Source organism: Podarcis gaigeae, assembly GCF_964106915.1.
Source record: "Podarcis gaigeae genome assembly, chromosome: Z".
Taxonomy (NCBI): domain Eukaryota; kingdom Metazoa; phylum Chordata; class Lepidosauria; order Squamata; family Lacertidae; genus Podarcis; species Podarcis gaigeae.
The window spans coordinates 25340187-25353491 of NC_139691.1; the positions used below are offsets into that span (position 1 = coordinate 25340187).

At 45.5% G+C, this 13305-nt stretch overlaps 1 protein-coding gene across 1 annotated transcript in view; it reads left to right on the top strand.

The window, feature by feature from the left end:
* Positions 1-5039: 5039 nt before the first annotated feature.
* CHRDL1 (chordin like 1) overlaps positions 5040-13305 on the top strand; it is a 47845-nt gene continuing 39579 nt past the window's right edge. Inside the window, exons 1-2 of the mRNA XM_083722361.1 lie at positions 5040-5625; positions 11060-11161. Of these exons, the coding sequence (XP_083578487.1) occupies positions 11065-11161 (97 nt within the window). The 5' untranslated portion in view covers positions 5040-5625; positions 11060-11064. The remainder of the gene's footprint in view (positions 5626-11059; positions 11162-13305) is intronic.

Below are 13305 nucleotides of genomic sequence, written 5' to 3' on the forward strand. Positions count from 1 at the left end.
TGTGACTGAAATTGGGTCTACTAGACACAAAAATTTTAAGCAGCGTGGACCGAAGTAACTTCTGCGGCTCGTACAGGATTGGGGGCCTTGAAGCTTAGGCTTCGTTAATTTCATAGTAGATCTGGCCTTGCATGGGCCAGAGATGTGACTTAGTGAAATGCAGTTTCCTATGTTCATAATATGTCTTTCACAGTACTTGTACCCAATGCCAATTCCACTCATAGTAGAAATTAATAAACACAGCAACTCAGGTCAATTAATTCCTTAGAATATTTATACTCTGCCAACTCACCAAATGTCATCAGCAGGAATGGTTTCACTACTTTTCAGAATTTGTAGAGAGTTTGTTGGTTTTTTAGACTTTATAGAAATGGTTTTAAATGTTTGTAGAACTTGTATTTTATCTTATTTTCATCTTGTTACACAGCTCTTTGATAGCCTCAGACTCTGAAAGTGGTTTATAAATTTGCAAAATAAATAAATTTTAAAATACTGTAGTAGCGGTAACAATTAAATCATCTAAACATAATTATTGTGTAACATAATAAGATGCAAGACAAATGACTAACAGTGAAAAAAATTCTCTTAAAATTCTTTGGTGAAAACAAAAACATTTTCAGCAGGCGACAAAACAGCAGGACAATAGATTCCTTCCTGATTTCAATAGCAACAGTGTTCAACCTCTTACGATGGATACAAAAAGGAAGGTTTTAGCCTCTTACGATGGATACAAAAAGGAACATATTATATTAAGCAGCTTCTGAGTATTAAATGCAACCAACCATCTTATGACTCTGGGAATTCGCTGTTTATTGGCAGCATAAATTATTTGTTTGGGGGCACCACACCCCCTCCACAAGCCCCACTGAAATGAATAGAAATTGTGCAAGAACACCCAATCTCCCTTCCCCCCTCCCTCGGTATATCAATGTTCCCTGCTGAGTGATGCCATAATTAATCAAGCTTTCTAGGTTTTAGTTAATAGCTGGACCCCAATAAATTGGTTTGTACTGGCTTGAATCCAGGCCTGATAATTTCACAGCCTTGTGTGTTCAGGCTAAACACTGAGAGGTGGAAGGCAGGACAGAATGAATCAAAGAAACGGTTGTTGTGTGACAGGACCCTTAATACTGCAAATGGACACACACAAACACACACACACACACACCCTACAAACACTGGTATTAACTGTTTCTTTCCCTTATGGTTTTTAATCTTCTTTCTTTTTATTTTCATGTAATAGGATTTTAGGTGTTTGCTAGAACTTCTTAAGATTTATCCAGCACCTACCAGTACTTAAGATTTTCATCAGCATTGAACTAGATTCCCTTGATCTTTGCTTAAGGATCGGCACTAGCTGCCAATATGCTGCCGAGCCAACTTTAAGGTCTGTTTGTTTTAATTATTGTATTTTATTTCAGAACCAATACCTGCTCCATATTCAAAGAATCCCCAAGTGTTACACAAAACTAGAATATAAAATGTAATATAGATAATAAAAACAGTCTTAAAAACTTCAGACTGATTTGGGAAGGTTTGAAAGAAAAGAATTGTCACTGGTGGACCGGGATGGAAACATCTGATTCCCGGTCCGCCAGTGAGACCCCTCGCACTAGTGTGCCCCTGATTGGCCCATTCAGATATGGAGTTTTGGCGGGCAATTCCTGGTGTGCAATGTGGCCAGCTGGATAGTTTTCAACAGCTGGGTGAGTCCGTGTGTCCTGGCTGCCAGGAATGGTGGCTGACCTGCAAGGGGATTGCCCACCTGGAAGAGGATAAGTGACCATTTACAACAACTATTGAAAACATAATGATGTTGAGGATTACTTCCACAGGTAAGAAAATTCCAGAGAACTGGCGCTGTAAGCCAGTGTCGGCCAGTGTGGCATATTGGTTAGAGTGTTTGACTAGGACCCGGGAGACCAGAGTGCAAACCCCCACTCTGCCATGGAGCTCACTGGGTGATCTTGGGCCAGTCACTGCCTCTCAACCTAACCTACCTCACAGGGTTGTTGTGGGGGTTAAATGAGGAGAGGGAGGATGATTTTGTCACCTTGAGGTCCTGAGAGAAGAAGGTAGATGATAAATGCAGTAAATAAACAAATAAAAGCACATGCTCAACACACTGCACACTTTACTGCAGGGGTGTGTGGTACCATTAACAGATCTTCATCCATAGATCTAAGCAAGCCATGTGGGATATCGGAAGAAATGCAGCTTCTTAGATACTCTGGTCCACAACCATATGCTTATTTTATTTATTTCACAAAATTTATACAGTGGTACCTCGGGTTACATACGCTTCAGGTTACAGACGCTTCAGGTTACAGACTCCGCTAACCCAGAAATATTACCTCGGGTTAAGAACTTTGCTTCAGGATGAGAACAGAAATTGTGCTCCGGCGGTGTGGCGGCAGCTGGAGGCCCCATTAGCTAAAGTGGTGCTTCAGATTAAGAACAGTTTCAGGTTAAGTACGGACCTCCGGAACAAATTAAGTTCTTAACCCGAGGTACCACTGTATAACACTTGATTGTAAAAAAAAAAGGACCTCAAAGCAGTTTACAAAAAGAATAAAATATTGAAATTTTCAGTAAAAAAACACAATTAAAAACAACTACTTTAAACTGAGTTGTGAAATTTGGAGATATGCGTATTTCAAAGGATGGCTGTGTTTCAATTCATGTATCATCTCAGGAAGTTCGTAAAGGATTTGCCTTTAAAGGCAGACAAAAAATGGATTTCTTCCCTATCTCTATCCAGAACACACATTTCCATTGATGAGAGGGCCTACCACATTGGAAGCTGAGAAACACCTTTTAGGCAAATTCTAACTGCCCTGTATTGCGTCTTTCTTGGGCTTTGTTAAGGTCTTAAGTTCCTGGGAGACAAGCTACACACAGTGTTCAGTTTTACTGGCCTGTCTTGGGGTCAAGGGGAGGGGGACTCCTGACTAGCCAGCAGTGTTAAGTCTCCCATGCCCTGCTACCAAATTAAGGGGAGGGGGAAATAAGCTGTCACTTGTTTCCCTCCAGACAATGATGCCTTTTAAAGATCTTCTCACCCTTTTTCTCAGATCATTGCTCAGGCTTTCTTCCCTGATCTCTTCCTATTAGTTCCATGGGTCACAACAAGCCCAGAGACGTCAAAGTCTGACCAAGCATATGATGTGACTTGAGTCAGGATTTTAAGCCAGTCTTGACAGAATGTCAAGGTGACCTTGACACCTCCTGGGGAATCTGCAGCCCTCAAGATGTGGTGGGGTGCTAATTCAGCCCCAGCCAGCATGGTCAGTGTGGTCTGGGATGGTGGGGTTTGTGACAACATCTGGAGGGCCACAAGACTAACCCAATCATCTAAGTAGACAATGAAGAATGGGAAAGGGAAAATTAGCTGCTTGACCCATCCACATCCACAAATCTACACTCGGACATCATTCTGCAGAGCAGGTGCAAGAAATTTTGTTGCCTGAGGATAACAACAAGATGGCACCCCATCTTGTGTGTGGAACAAGCTTAGTGGTGGAGTACCTGCCTTGCATATGCCCAGGTTTATTTATTGGTGTCTCCAGACAGGGCTGGGAAAAGCTCTGGCCTGAAACTCTGGAGAGCTGCTGCCTGTCAGAGCAGACTATATTGAGCCAGATAGACCAATCTGTAGGAGCAAAGGCTTGGTACGAGGTAGCTTCCTACGTTCCTATTCGCAAACACAGAAGCCAGCAACACTGACAGCTGAACCACACTTTTATACAGGCAATAAGTCAGGAAGGGACCTGTTGTTGCATTGGGCACCCACCCCCAACCCACTCCTTCTGCACTGCTGGTCCCTGGCCTTCACCTCAAAATTCCTGTCCTGGTAGACCACCAGTGCTGAACATCTCTCTTCTGCACAGCTTTTAGAAGCAGAGAACCCTTGCCAGAAGAAGAGGAAATCAAGAGGACAACTCCACCCCTCTTCATTTCTCACCTTATGTAGATTTTGATTACAATGCACAGCTCCTGTGTCCTGTGGCTTTTACTCATTCACCCTGTGTCCAAGGTATGTGGCAAGAAGGAGACTGAAGGGGATGACATCTTTTACTTGGGGAAGGGATCTATCTGTTTCCTTCACATCTTTCTTTTTACAGCTCTTAGGTTTCTTCAGCCTAATTTCCCTGGCAAACAGTCAACTGAGCTCACCATTCAGAATGCATGGAAATTGTGGCTACCACCGGTATATCACAGGCCAGGTTAGAGAGAGAAGAGGGGGGAAACACCTCCATGCCCCACCTTGCTAGAGATCCCTGTAGCAACCTGTAAGGAAAGGCAGTTTTCACATTGCTCAGGGACTCTGAGTTGGAGTGACCTTCCTTTAACACCAAACAACCAACCATGCAGCCAATGTGTCTAAAGGTGTGTGCTATGAGGTGAGGATATTGGCACCAAGAAGGGTGTGTGTGTGTGTGTGTGTGTGTGTGTGTGTGTGTGTGTGTGTGATTTGTGACATAAGAGTGTGACATAAGAGTGAGCTTTCTGAGGGTGCAAATCAGGAAAGAGAGAGGCCAGCATTTGGTTCCTAATGGAGGAATTTCCATTTAAGTTGTTTTAGGGAAGCACATTGTATGTTTCTCTGTATGTTAATGCTCTTCCCCATGCTGGGATTGTGCAAACAATGAAGAGTAGGTTATAAATAATTTAAATACTATATAAATAAGTAACTGTTTAAGTGGCATCATTCCCTTGCTTGGCTGCTTCACTTGCCAGGCTAAAACAAAACACACACACACACTTTTGGTGTGCTCCCTCGCTTCCCCCTCCCCATGCACTTTGTTGATCCACCCCATCCAATGTTTTCTAGCAGTGGCGCTGTGCAACACACACACCGGTCCTCGTTCACCTCCCCACCTTCCGTGGCAATAAGGAAAGGAACCCCACCCGGCGCTACCTTTGTCAATCGCCATTTGTGTGCCAAGAAAGTGGGGGGTGGGGTGGGGGCGGCGGCAGCAGGAGGAGGAGGAGAAAGAAAGCGAGGCCTGTGGGAGGCGCATCTCAGCACTCAGTCAGCCGCGGCTGCTTGCAGAGCCGCCCCGACAGGCGGATCCGTGGTGAGGCGCGCATCATCCACTCGACGGCTCTCGTTGGCAAGAACATTGGGGGGCGGGGAAGGCGGCGGCAGCGGCGGTGGGCGGCCGGCACAGCAGGTGTCCCTCGTTCTCCGCCCCCCTCCAGAAAAGCAGAGCCTTCGCACCCTCCCTGAGCTCTGGCCACTCCAAAAGCTTTGGAGAGATCCGACGGCCCCGACGCCGCTCGTCTCTCCTCCGCGTTTGTTCGGCAGCAGCTCCTTCTCTTGAAACGGCAGCAGCTCCTTCTCTGCTTCTCTGAAGACTGCTCTCAGAGCGAGTCCTCCTCCTCCACACAAGCACACTTCGATGGTGAATACCACCAAGTGAGCAAGCCGGTGTGATTCGTCCCTTTGCAGTGGAGCAGGAGCCCTCCGTGCGTGTGTGCATTGTGGAAGCGCGCTTCGCTTTTAGGAACAAGCCGCGCCTCCCGCCCGGCGTTTTGGACCAGTTCAGGGCTGAGGAAAAAGTCGCGGAGGCTGCTGCTTCAGAGGGTGCGCAAGAAGCACGCTAGAAATTGACAAGTCAGGTTAGTATATATCGGGCGGCGGTCCCTCTTTACTGAGCAGAGTCAAGTCAACGGCCAACCTGGTTGTGCTTTGCCTCCGCAGAAAAGTGCGGAGGACCCCAGTCTTTGGTCCTCGACTGCTGCACGCGTTGCATCTATTTCAGGGTGCAATCCTAACGCCACCTACTTGGGAGGAAGCGCCAGTGAATCTAATAGGGTTTCCTTCCCATTAGAAATGGTTAGGATCGCGGTGTGTGAGAGTTACAATCCAGACATGTCTACTCAGCAGCAAGTGCTAATGCGTTCCTTGGGACATGCTCCAAGGGGAGTGTGCTTAGGACCGCAGTTTTACAGCACACCCCTAGCCTTGCACATGTCGACAATGAAAGCAAGCCGCATTGAGTTCCCTGGGACTTCCCTTCCAGGTAAGGCTTCATAGGCTTCATAGACGTACCTGGGAGTAAGTCTGTACCACTGAATTCGTGAGTAGCTTTAGGCACGCGCTTTAAGCTGGCACAAGACTCTGCCTGCCTCCAGCAGCCTAACGGAGGTGTGCTTCTGAATACCTGTTGTTTGTGGGCTTCCCAAAGACATCTGGTTGGTCACCACTGTGAGGAAAGGATGCTGGATGCCCCATTTGGTCCGATCCAGCTGAACTCTTATGTCATATTGTGGGGACATGATGTCTCTCCAATGTAAATAGGCTCTGAGAGGTTAGCATTGCTTCCTTTGAGATGGATATTGTTTGCCTAGCTGCAGTTGGAACTGATATCTTTGGGGGGGGGGGTATCCTTTGTATATTGCTTGAAATATCTTGCAAAAGACAAGAGAGAGAGAGAATGAGAATATCGTGTGGTACCCTTGGGACAACTGTGGCAAAAGGCCAAAATGAAACTGTGGGTCTTTAAGATGCAGTGAGACCATCTCTCTCTCTCTCTCTCTCTCTCTCTCTCTCTCTCTCTCTCTCTCTCTTGTGTGTGTGTGTGTGTACTTGCTTGCTTCCTGTAGCACCATAACTAGGTCTCCCATCCTGAATTTTTCATTTAAAAAATTGACTGAACACATTGATGTAACAATAGTAGCAGCAAACCTTTCTTTCATTCCCTCCCTTCAATATACACTTGGAGCACTTTAGGGCTGCAGTCCTATGCACACTCACTTGGTGGGAAGTCGTATTGAAAATAGTGGTGCTTACATCTGGGTAAAGATGGATTGGCTGCTGCATGTGTTTGAATGGTTCTTTACCTTGCAGTTTGTCCTCCTGGCCCCTTTTTACCTGCCTCCCACCTGCCCCACTGAGCAGAAAGGTACTATCAATCCCCCAAGCATCCTTTCTGCTTAAGAAACCAGTAGGCCCAATCCAGTAGGGACGCAGGTGGCGCTGTGGGTTAAAGCCTCAGCGCCTAGGACTTGCTGATCGAAAGGTCAGCGGTTCGAATCCCTGCGGCGGGGTGCGCTCCCGCTGCTCGGTCACAGCGCCTGCCAACCTAGCAGTTCGAAAGCACCTCCGGGTGCAAGTAGATAAATAGGGACCGCTTACCAGCAGGAAGGTAAACGGCGTTTCCGTGTGCGGCTCTGGCTCGCCAGAGCAGCGATGTCACACTGGCCACGTGACCCGGAAGTGTCTCCGGACAGCGCTGGCCCCTGGCCTCTTGAGTGAGATGGGCGCACAACCCCAGAGTCTGTCAAGACTGGCCCGTACGGGCAGGGGTACCTTTACCTTTAGGCCCAATCCCAGATACAAAGAAGCCACCTACAGTGAGCCAGTGATGAGGAAAAACACTCTGCACATGATCTGAGGCACATGCTCCAGAGATAACAAAGGAAGCTGGTGTTAGACCATTTGTCTGCCTAGCTCAGTATTGCCTCCACTGAGTGGCAGAGGTTGTCCAGGGTTCCAGGCAGGGAGCATCCCAGACCGACCTAGAGATGCCTGGGATTAAACTTGAGATCTTCTGCACTTAAAGCAGATGCTCTAACACTGAGATAACCATTGGCACTGAATTAAACTGCCCCTGTGGCTGAGTTCTGCATTTCATTAAGCCATGCCTTTTGCTGGGAAAGCTTAGGCACTGGTTTCAGAAGCTCAGTGATGGGGGAAAGCATTTTGTAAAATCTACCAGGTTCACTGGAAACAGCTTTAGGGTGGATTCTGGTACAAATGTAAACCTTTGAGTGACAGGAACCCCCAGCTCAAATTGAGCTGATTGGGTACATTTCTGCAAATTCTTTGTATTATTTAGTTGGTATCTCTTTTTTTGGAGCGGGGGCAGGGGTTTCCCCATACCACCCCTGGTATACCAACAATTTTTAAATGATGATATATGATCTTGGTAACATGGTGTTGGAATGCTATCTTGGCACGAAACACAGTCAGAATAAAGGGACAGCTAAATGAAAGGATCTGCCTTGTCGCCAAAGTTGCAGGTACCGGCAATTGGCTGTTGCTTTTTAGCTTAGATCGAATAAGGGATTCTTGCTGAAAGAAGACAGAGTTGGAGGGCTAAAGATTTGTGGTTTCCATCCTAAGATTGGACACAGACCTTATGAGCAGATCTCCAAAGGCATGGTGGAAATTCAGCTAAGCCATGATAGAAGTAGTATTTAGAAATTTCTTTTGCAGTGCTTTCTTCACAACATGTGAAATGCTTTGCCATTTTTTTCTCACTTGTTCTCACAACAACCTTGTAGAGCAGGTTAGGTGGAGGGAGTGACTAACCCAGAACTACTTCAAAACATTGCAAAATTCTGACCAGTGTTGCTGATAAGGGATTTGAGAAACACAAATCTAAAGCCCCACTGGGATGAGCAAGAGCCTGTAGAGCTCATTGGCTGAGCACATGGTTATCACAGAAAAACCAACCTCTACGAGTCTCATGCAGCTCTAGGTAAGGTTCAGAAACAGCCCCATCCGAAACCCTAGAGAGTTGCTGCCAGATTGTGTAGATAATACTGAGCTAGGTGGGCCAATGATCTGAGCAGGTATTAGGGAGTTTCCTATGTTGGAAGGTCATTTTAGAGATGGGGAGATGATGGATTCTGGAATCGCACAGGGTGTCGCTGAAATTTGAGACGCCAAGTTCTGCCACTGGTGACCTCAGTGTTCTTGTCCCTCCTCCTGCTGCTGCTGCTCCTCCTGGGAGCCAGTGGTAGTGCAGCATTTTGGGAGACCAGGGTTCAAATCCCACCATGTCAATGAAGCTCACTGGGTGAGCTCGGGCCAGTCATTGCCTCCCAGCCAAACCTACCTCACAGGGTTGTTGTATGGCATAAAATGGGGAGGAGGAGAACCATGTACACCACCTTGAACTTCTTGGAGAAGAGGTGGGATATAAATGCAATGCAATAATCTGTCCCTGCCTACTCACCTCCACTTTCTGAGTATGCAAGCAGTGACAAGGTTGAAGAGATAGATCTGCTCTCTCTGCCTGCCTTGCACTCTCCTCTGGGTGATTGTGTGGGTTGGGTCTGGATAGAGAAAGCATGTGGATGGGGAGCAGGGACAGTGGTGAAGATGAGGTTGGCATGACTCGCTTGGTTTTGCCATACTCGTGTCTTTCTCAATCTGGTGCCCTTCAAATATATTGAACTACAACTCCCATCACTCCCAGCCAGCCTTGCTGGGGCTGATGAGAGTTGTAGTCTTATACATCTGGAGGACACTGGACTAGTAAAAGCTGTCACACACTGTATTGGGTAATATTGTGCGCTAACAGGCTAATCCATTTCCTTGAAAGCAGATGTTCCTCCCCACATTTTAGCAGTTGTGAAAGGGGGGTTGCTGGTCTGATTATAATGAAGAGGGGTGGAAACAGTTGCAAAAGCGGATGCCTACAAAGTAATACAGGAATTAAAGAAGCTATTGCCGAAAACACTTTAAAAAAAAACCACGTGATTCTTATTAAAATTAATTATGCATATTTATAAGAGTGGAAACTTCAGATTTAAAAAAAGGAAATTAACAAATAGTTATGCACATGCAGAGTATTGTCTTCTGGAAATTCTGGTTTCCGTAGCATTCCTCTCATTAAGCAACTTTTAAAGTGGATGAATGGAATTAAAGGTTGCATCAGAAATTCCAAAACATGGCATGCACTGAATGTAGCTCTTAATTTTAATTTATTGTAATTCTCAGAAGCAGTTTTCATTAATCTGTACGAAATAGTATCAGACAGCTTCTGTTGTTTCATCACACCTTTTTATCTCATTTCTTTGATAAGAAATGAGAAGCTCTAAGGTTTTTAAAAGCAATAACACCTAAAAAAATCCAACCCAGATCCGAATTCCAATTGTTTCTTTAAAAAAAAAAGTCCACATATGTCTCCATTAACCATGCATATATGTTGAGACACCAGCAAGCAAAGATGCTGAGTTCAATTTTGATCTGCTCAAAGCATGATTCCAGTTCTGGTGGTACCAGAGCTTGATCAATGTCTATTATGACTAATCTTCCCCTGCAAATTTGACCTCAGCAGAGCATTGGGTACCTTGCAGGGCATGATCATTGCCCTCCCTCAGATATAAAGATAAATTATGGTTTATTATGTAATGAGAATAAGCCTGCAAGATCTTTAGGTTCAAGTACCTCCTGACCCTCTTCTGAAGTGACTGTGAGGAGGAGACAGAAGTTTTTGCTTCTGTTTTTAACTAACCAGAGTTTTCTCTTTTCACATGAACCTCAACAAACTGTGATTGGTTTAAACTATGGTTTACTAAAACAAGCCAACTTCAGCACTTGGTTTATGAAGCTGGCTTGTTTCAGTAAACCGTAGCTAAACTGCAGTTAACTGAAAATGAAAATCTAAAGTTTCCTATCTTCTCCTTGCGGTGTGCAAAATAAGAAGTGAGGAGAGGGGGACAGACAAGCACAAGCTTTGCACAACCGCATTCACATGATGGTAAACTAGAAGTGAACACCTGCACATTTTGACTGTGGGAAGGGCCGGAGCTAACCTAGCACTCTCTCACACACATACAATCTCCATTCCATCCTCACCTAGCAGGCAGCCTGGGAAGTGAAAGTTTACTCTCGCTAGAGGTCTGAACTGATCACTTGAGCAGGCTAAGATGAGGCTGAGGTTGGGCCATAGGTGGCCCCACTGGGCACTAAACCATCATTTAGCATTGTATCTGCAACAAGCTATACTCATGCCTTGCATCAGATGAAAGTGTGTCCTAGAATCCCAGAATCTTTTGCAATCCCAAAGAGATTCTGCAGTGGACAAATCAATGTGTCAGGAGTTCCCAGAGGGTAGGAAGCTTGAAAAATACTGCACTAGCAAAAGACCTCAACAGAGTTCCCTCCTGCTCCAGCAGTTCCGCTGATTTCTAGTCTGAGTCTAATAATCTTTGAGGACTTCATTGTAAATAGCCTTTGGGTTTTCTTCTACAGCTCCAACTTTCTTTGACAGCAAATGTGTTTTTGTTTTCCTTCCCCCCTTCCTTTTCTTTACAGCAAAGATGAGGAAAAAGTGGACACTGGAAAACGTTCGATTCCTTTTGGCCTGTGTGCTCTGCCTTCTTTTCATTGAGGGAAGTAAAACGGAACAAGGAAAATGTGAGTAAAACTCTTGTTGAAGGCCAGCTAGAATCCTACTGTCTTTGGTGTCATTAGCCCTGACCATACATTCATCTGTGTAGAATGGAAAGGTGTAGACTGAAAATGTGGATACAGGACTCATCCCAACCTCCAGGTGATCAAGAGCCACTGTACTGTACTTACACCTGAATACATGTAAGCTCCTGCATATACAATCCATGCCCTGCATGTGCATGTGATGTACATCAATTGGTTCTGCACACACATGGCCCTTAAACCTGCAAAGGGCAGAGTCTATGGTATGGGTGGCTCCAAGAAAGCCCTGGGGAAAGTGCTCTTCAGTCGGGTCAGCCTCCAGGTCAACCTCCTCTGTAGGTTGAACCTGGAAAGCTTATCTGACAGCAGTGGCAGACAGATGGGTTGTAGAGATTATGCCAGCCCACCCATGAGGCAAGGTGAGGCAACTGGCTGAGGTGGCAGGATCCACAGGTGCAGCCTGTCCTTATGTAGATCTTTATTCTTTCAGTCGCCCCTTCTTCCCTGGCTGGGAGGGGGCACCATTTTGTAGTTCACCGCAGGTGCCAAAATGTCTTGGGCCAGCCCTGGCAGGAATGCAGGGGAGAGAAATTAGATTTGGTCCACATTTTAATGAAAATGATCATGGATCAAATTGGGAAAAATAAATACAGTAAATGGACAAAAGTACAAAGATTCACAAAAAGTTTTGGAATATGCGTACCCCTGTCCCCCCCCCCCCTGAAAAAAGCACTGTGTGTAGCAGTTTACAATAAGTAGGACACATTGCCTCTCAGCCTGTTCTACCTCACAGGCTAAAATGGGAAGGGAGAGAACCATGTACTCCACCTTGAGCTCCTCAGGGAAAAGGTGGGATATAATTGTAGTAATAAATTGAATAAACAGTAGTTATGAGAGCATGGGACGTGGGCGGCGCTGTGGGTTAAACCCCAGAGCCTAGGACTTGCCGATCAGAAGGTTTTCGTTTCGAATCCCCGCGACGGGGTGAGCTCCCATTGCTCGGTCCCTGCTCCTGCCAACCTAGCAGTTCGAAAGCACATCAAAGTGCAAGTAGATAAATAGGTACCGCTCCAGTGGGAAGGTAAACGGTGTTTCTGTGCGCTGCTCTGGTTTTGCCAGAAGCGGCTTAGTCATGATGGCCACATGACTTGGAAGCTGTACACTGGCTCCCTCGGCCAATAAAGCGAGATGAGCGCCGCAACCCCAGAGTCGGCCAGGACTGGACCTCATGGCCAGGGGTCCCTTTACCTTTACCTATGAGAGCAAGGCCATCTGATTCATCAGAGAAGTGAAAAAAAGATCCAATGATAAGATGGTGATGTTGTCTTGTTCTCTCAAGGGATTACAGTCGTCATTATTGTTTTGCAAAGACAGTATTGCACATGGAAAACATTTTTATTTTGTTCTGATATACTCCAGAAATATAAATGTTTTGTTTTTCTTTCTTTTTTCAAAAAAAATTATTGGTTTTTCCAAAAGTTTTTCAAACAAACAAACAAACAAAAATCTCACTATATTTCAACCAAACTTAGTAACATTGTTAAGTGACTTCCTCGTATCCCCCTGGTTGAATTTCAGTGTATATCATTTTAACGGTATTCCAACACCAAAAATGTTTGGTTTTTCTAAAGAAGATATGAAGGTTTTTTTAACTGGTTTATTTACACCCCACTTTTCAATCAAGACTGGATCTCCAAAGCAACTTGCAACAATTAAAATCCATCATAAATATAGAATATAAGACATCCTCCCCCAACCTGGTGCCCTCCAGCTTATTTGGATTAATCTTCTCAACAGCACAGCTGTATTGGCTGGAGATGAAGGAAACTGTAGTCTAAAACTTCTAAAGGGCACCAGGTTGGGGAAGGCTGATCTTAGGGATCCATGGATAGGGGTGGTATTGTCTATCCCCTGGCAGATGATGACACAGCTAAGATATTAGGCTTCCAGATGGAGAGGCAGGTGGAGCTGTAGATGAACATAAGGAGAGGCTGGCTGCTGGATCAGACCCAAGGACCATCTAGCTCAGTATTCTCTTCCCACAGTGCTCAACCAGATGCCCCAAAGTGAAGCCCATAAGCAAGACCTGAGTGTAACAACTACTTGTGCTCACCAACAACTGGTAT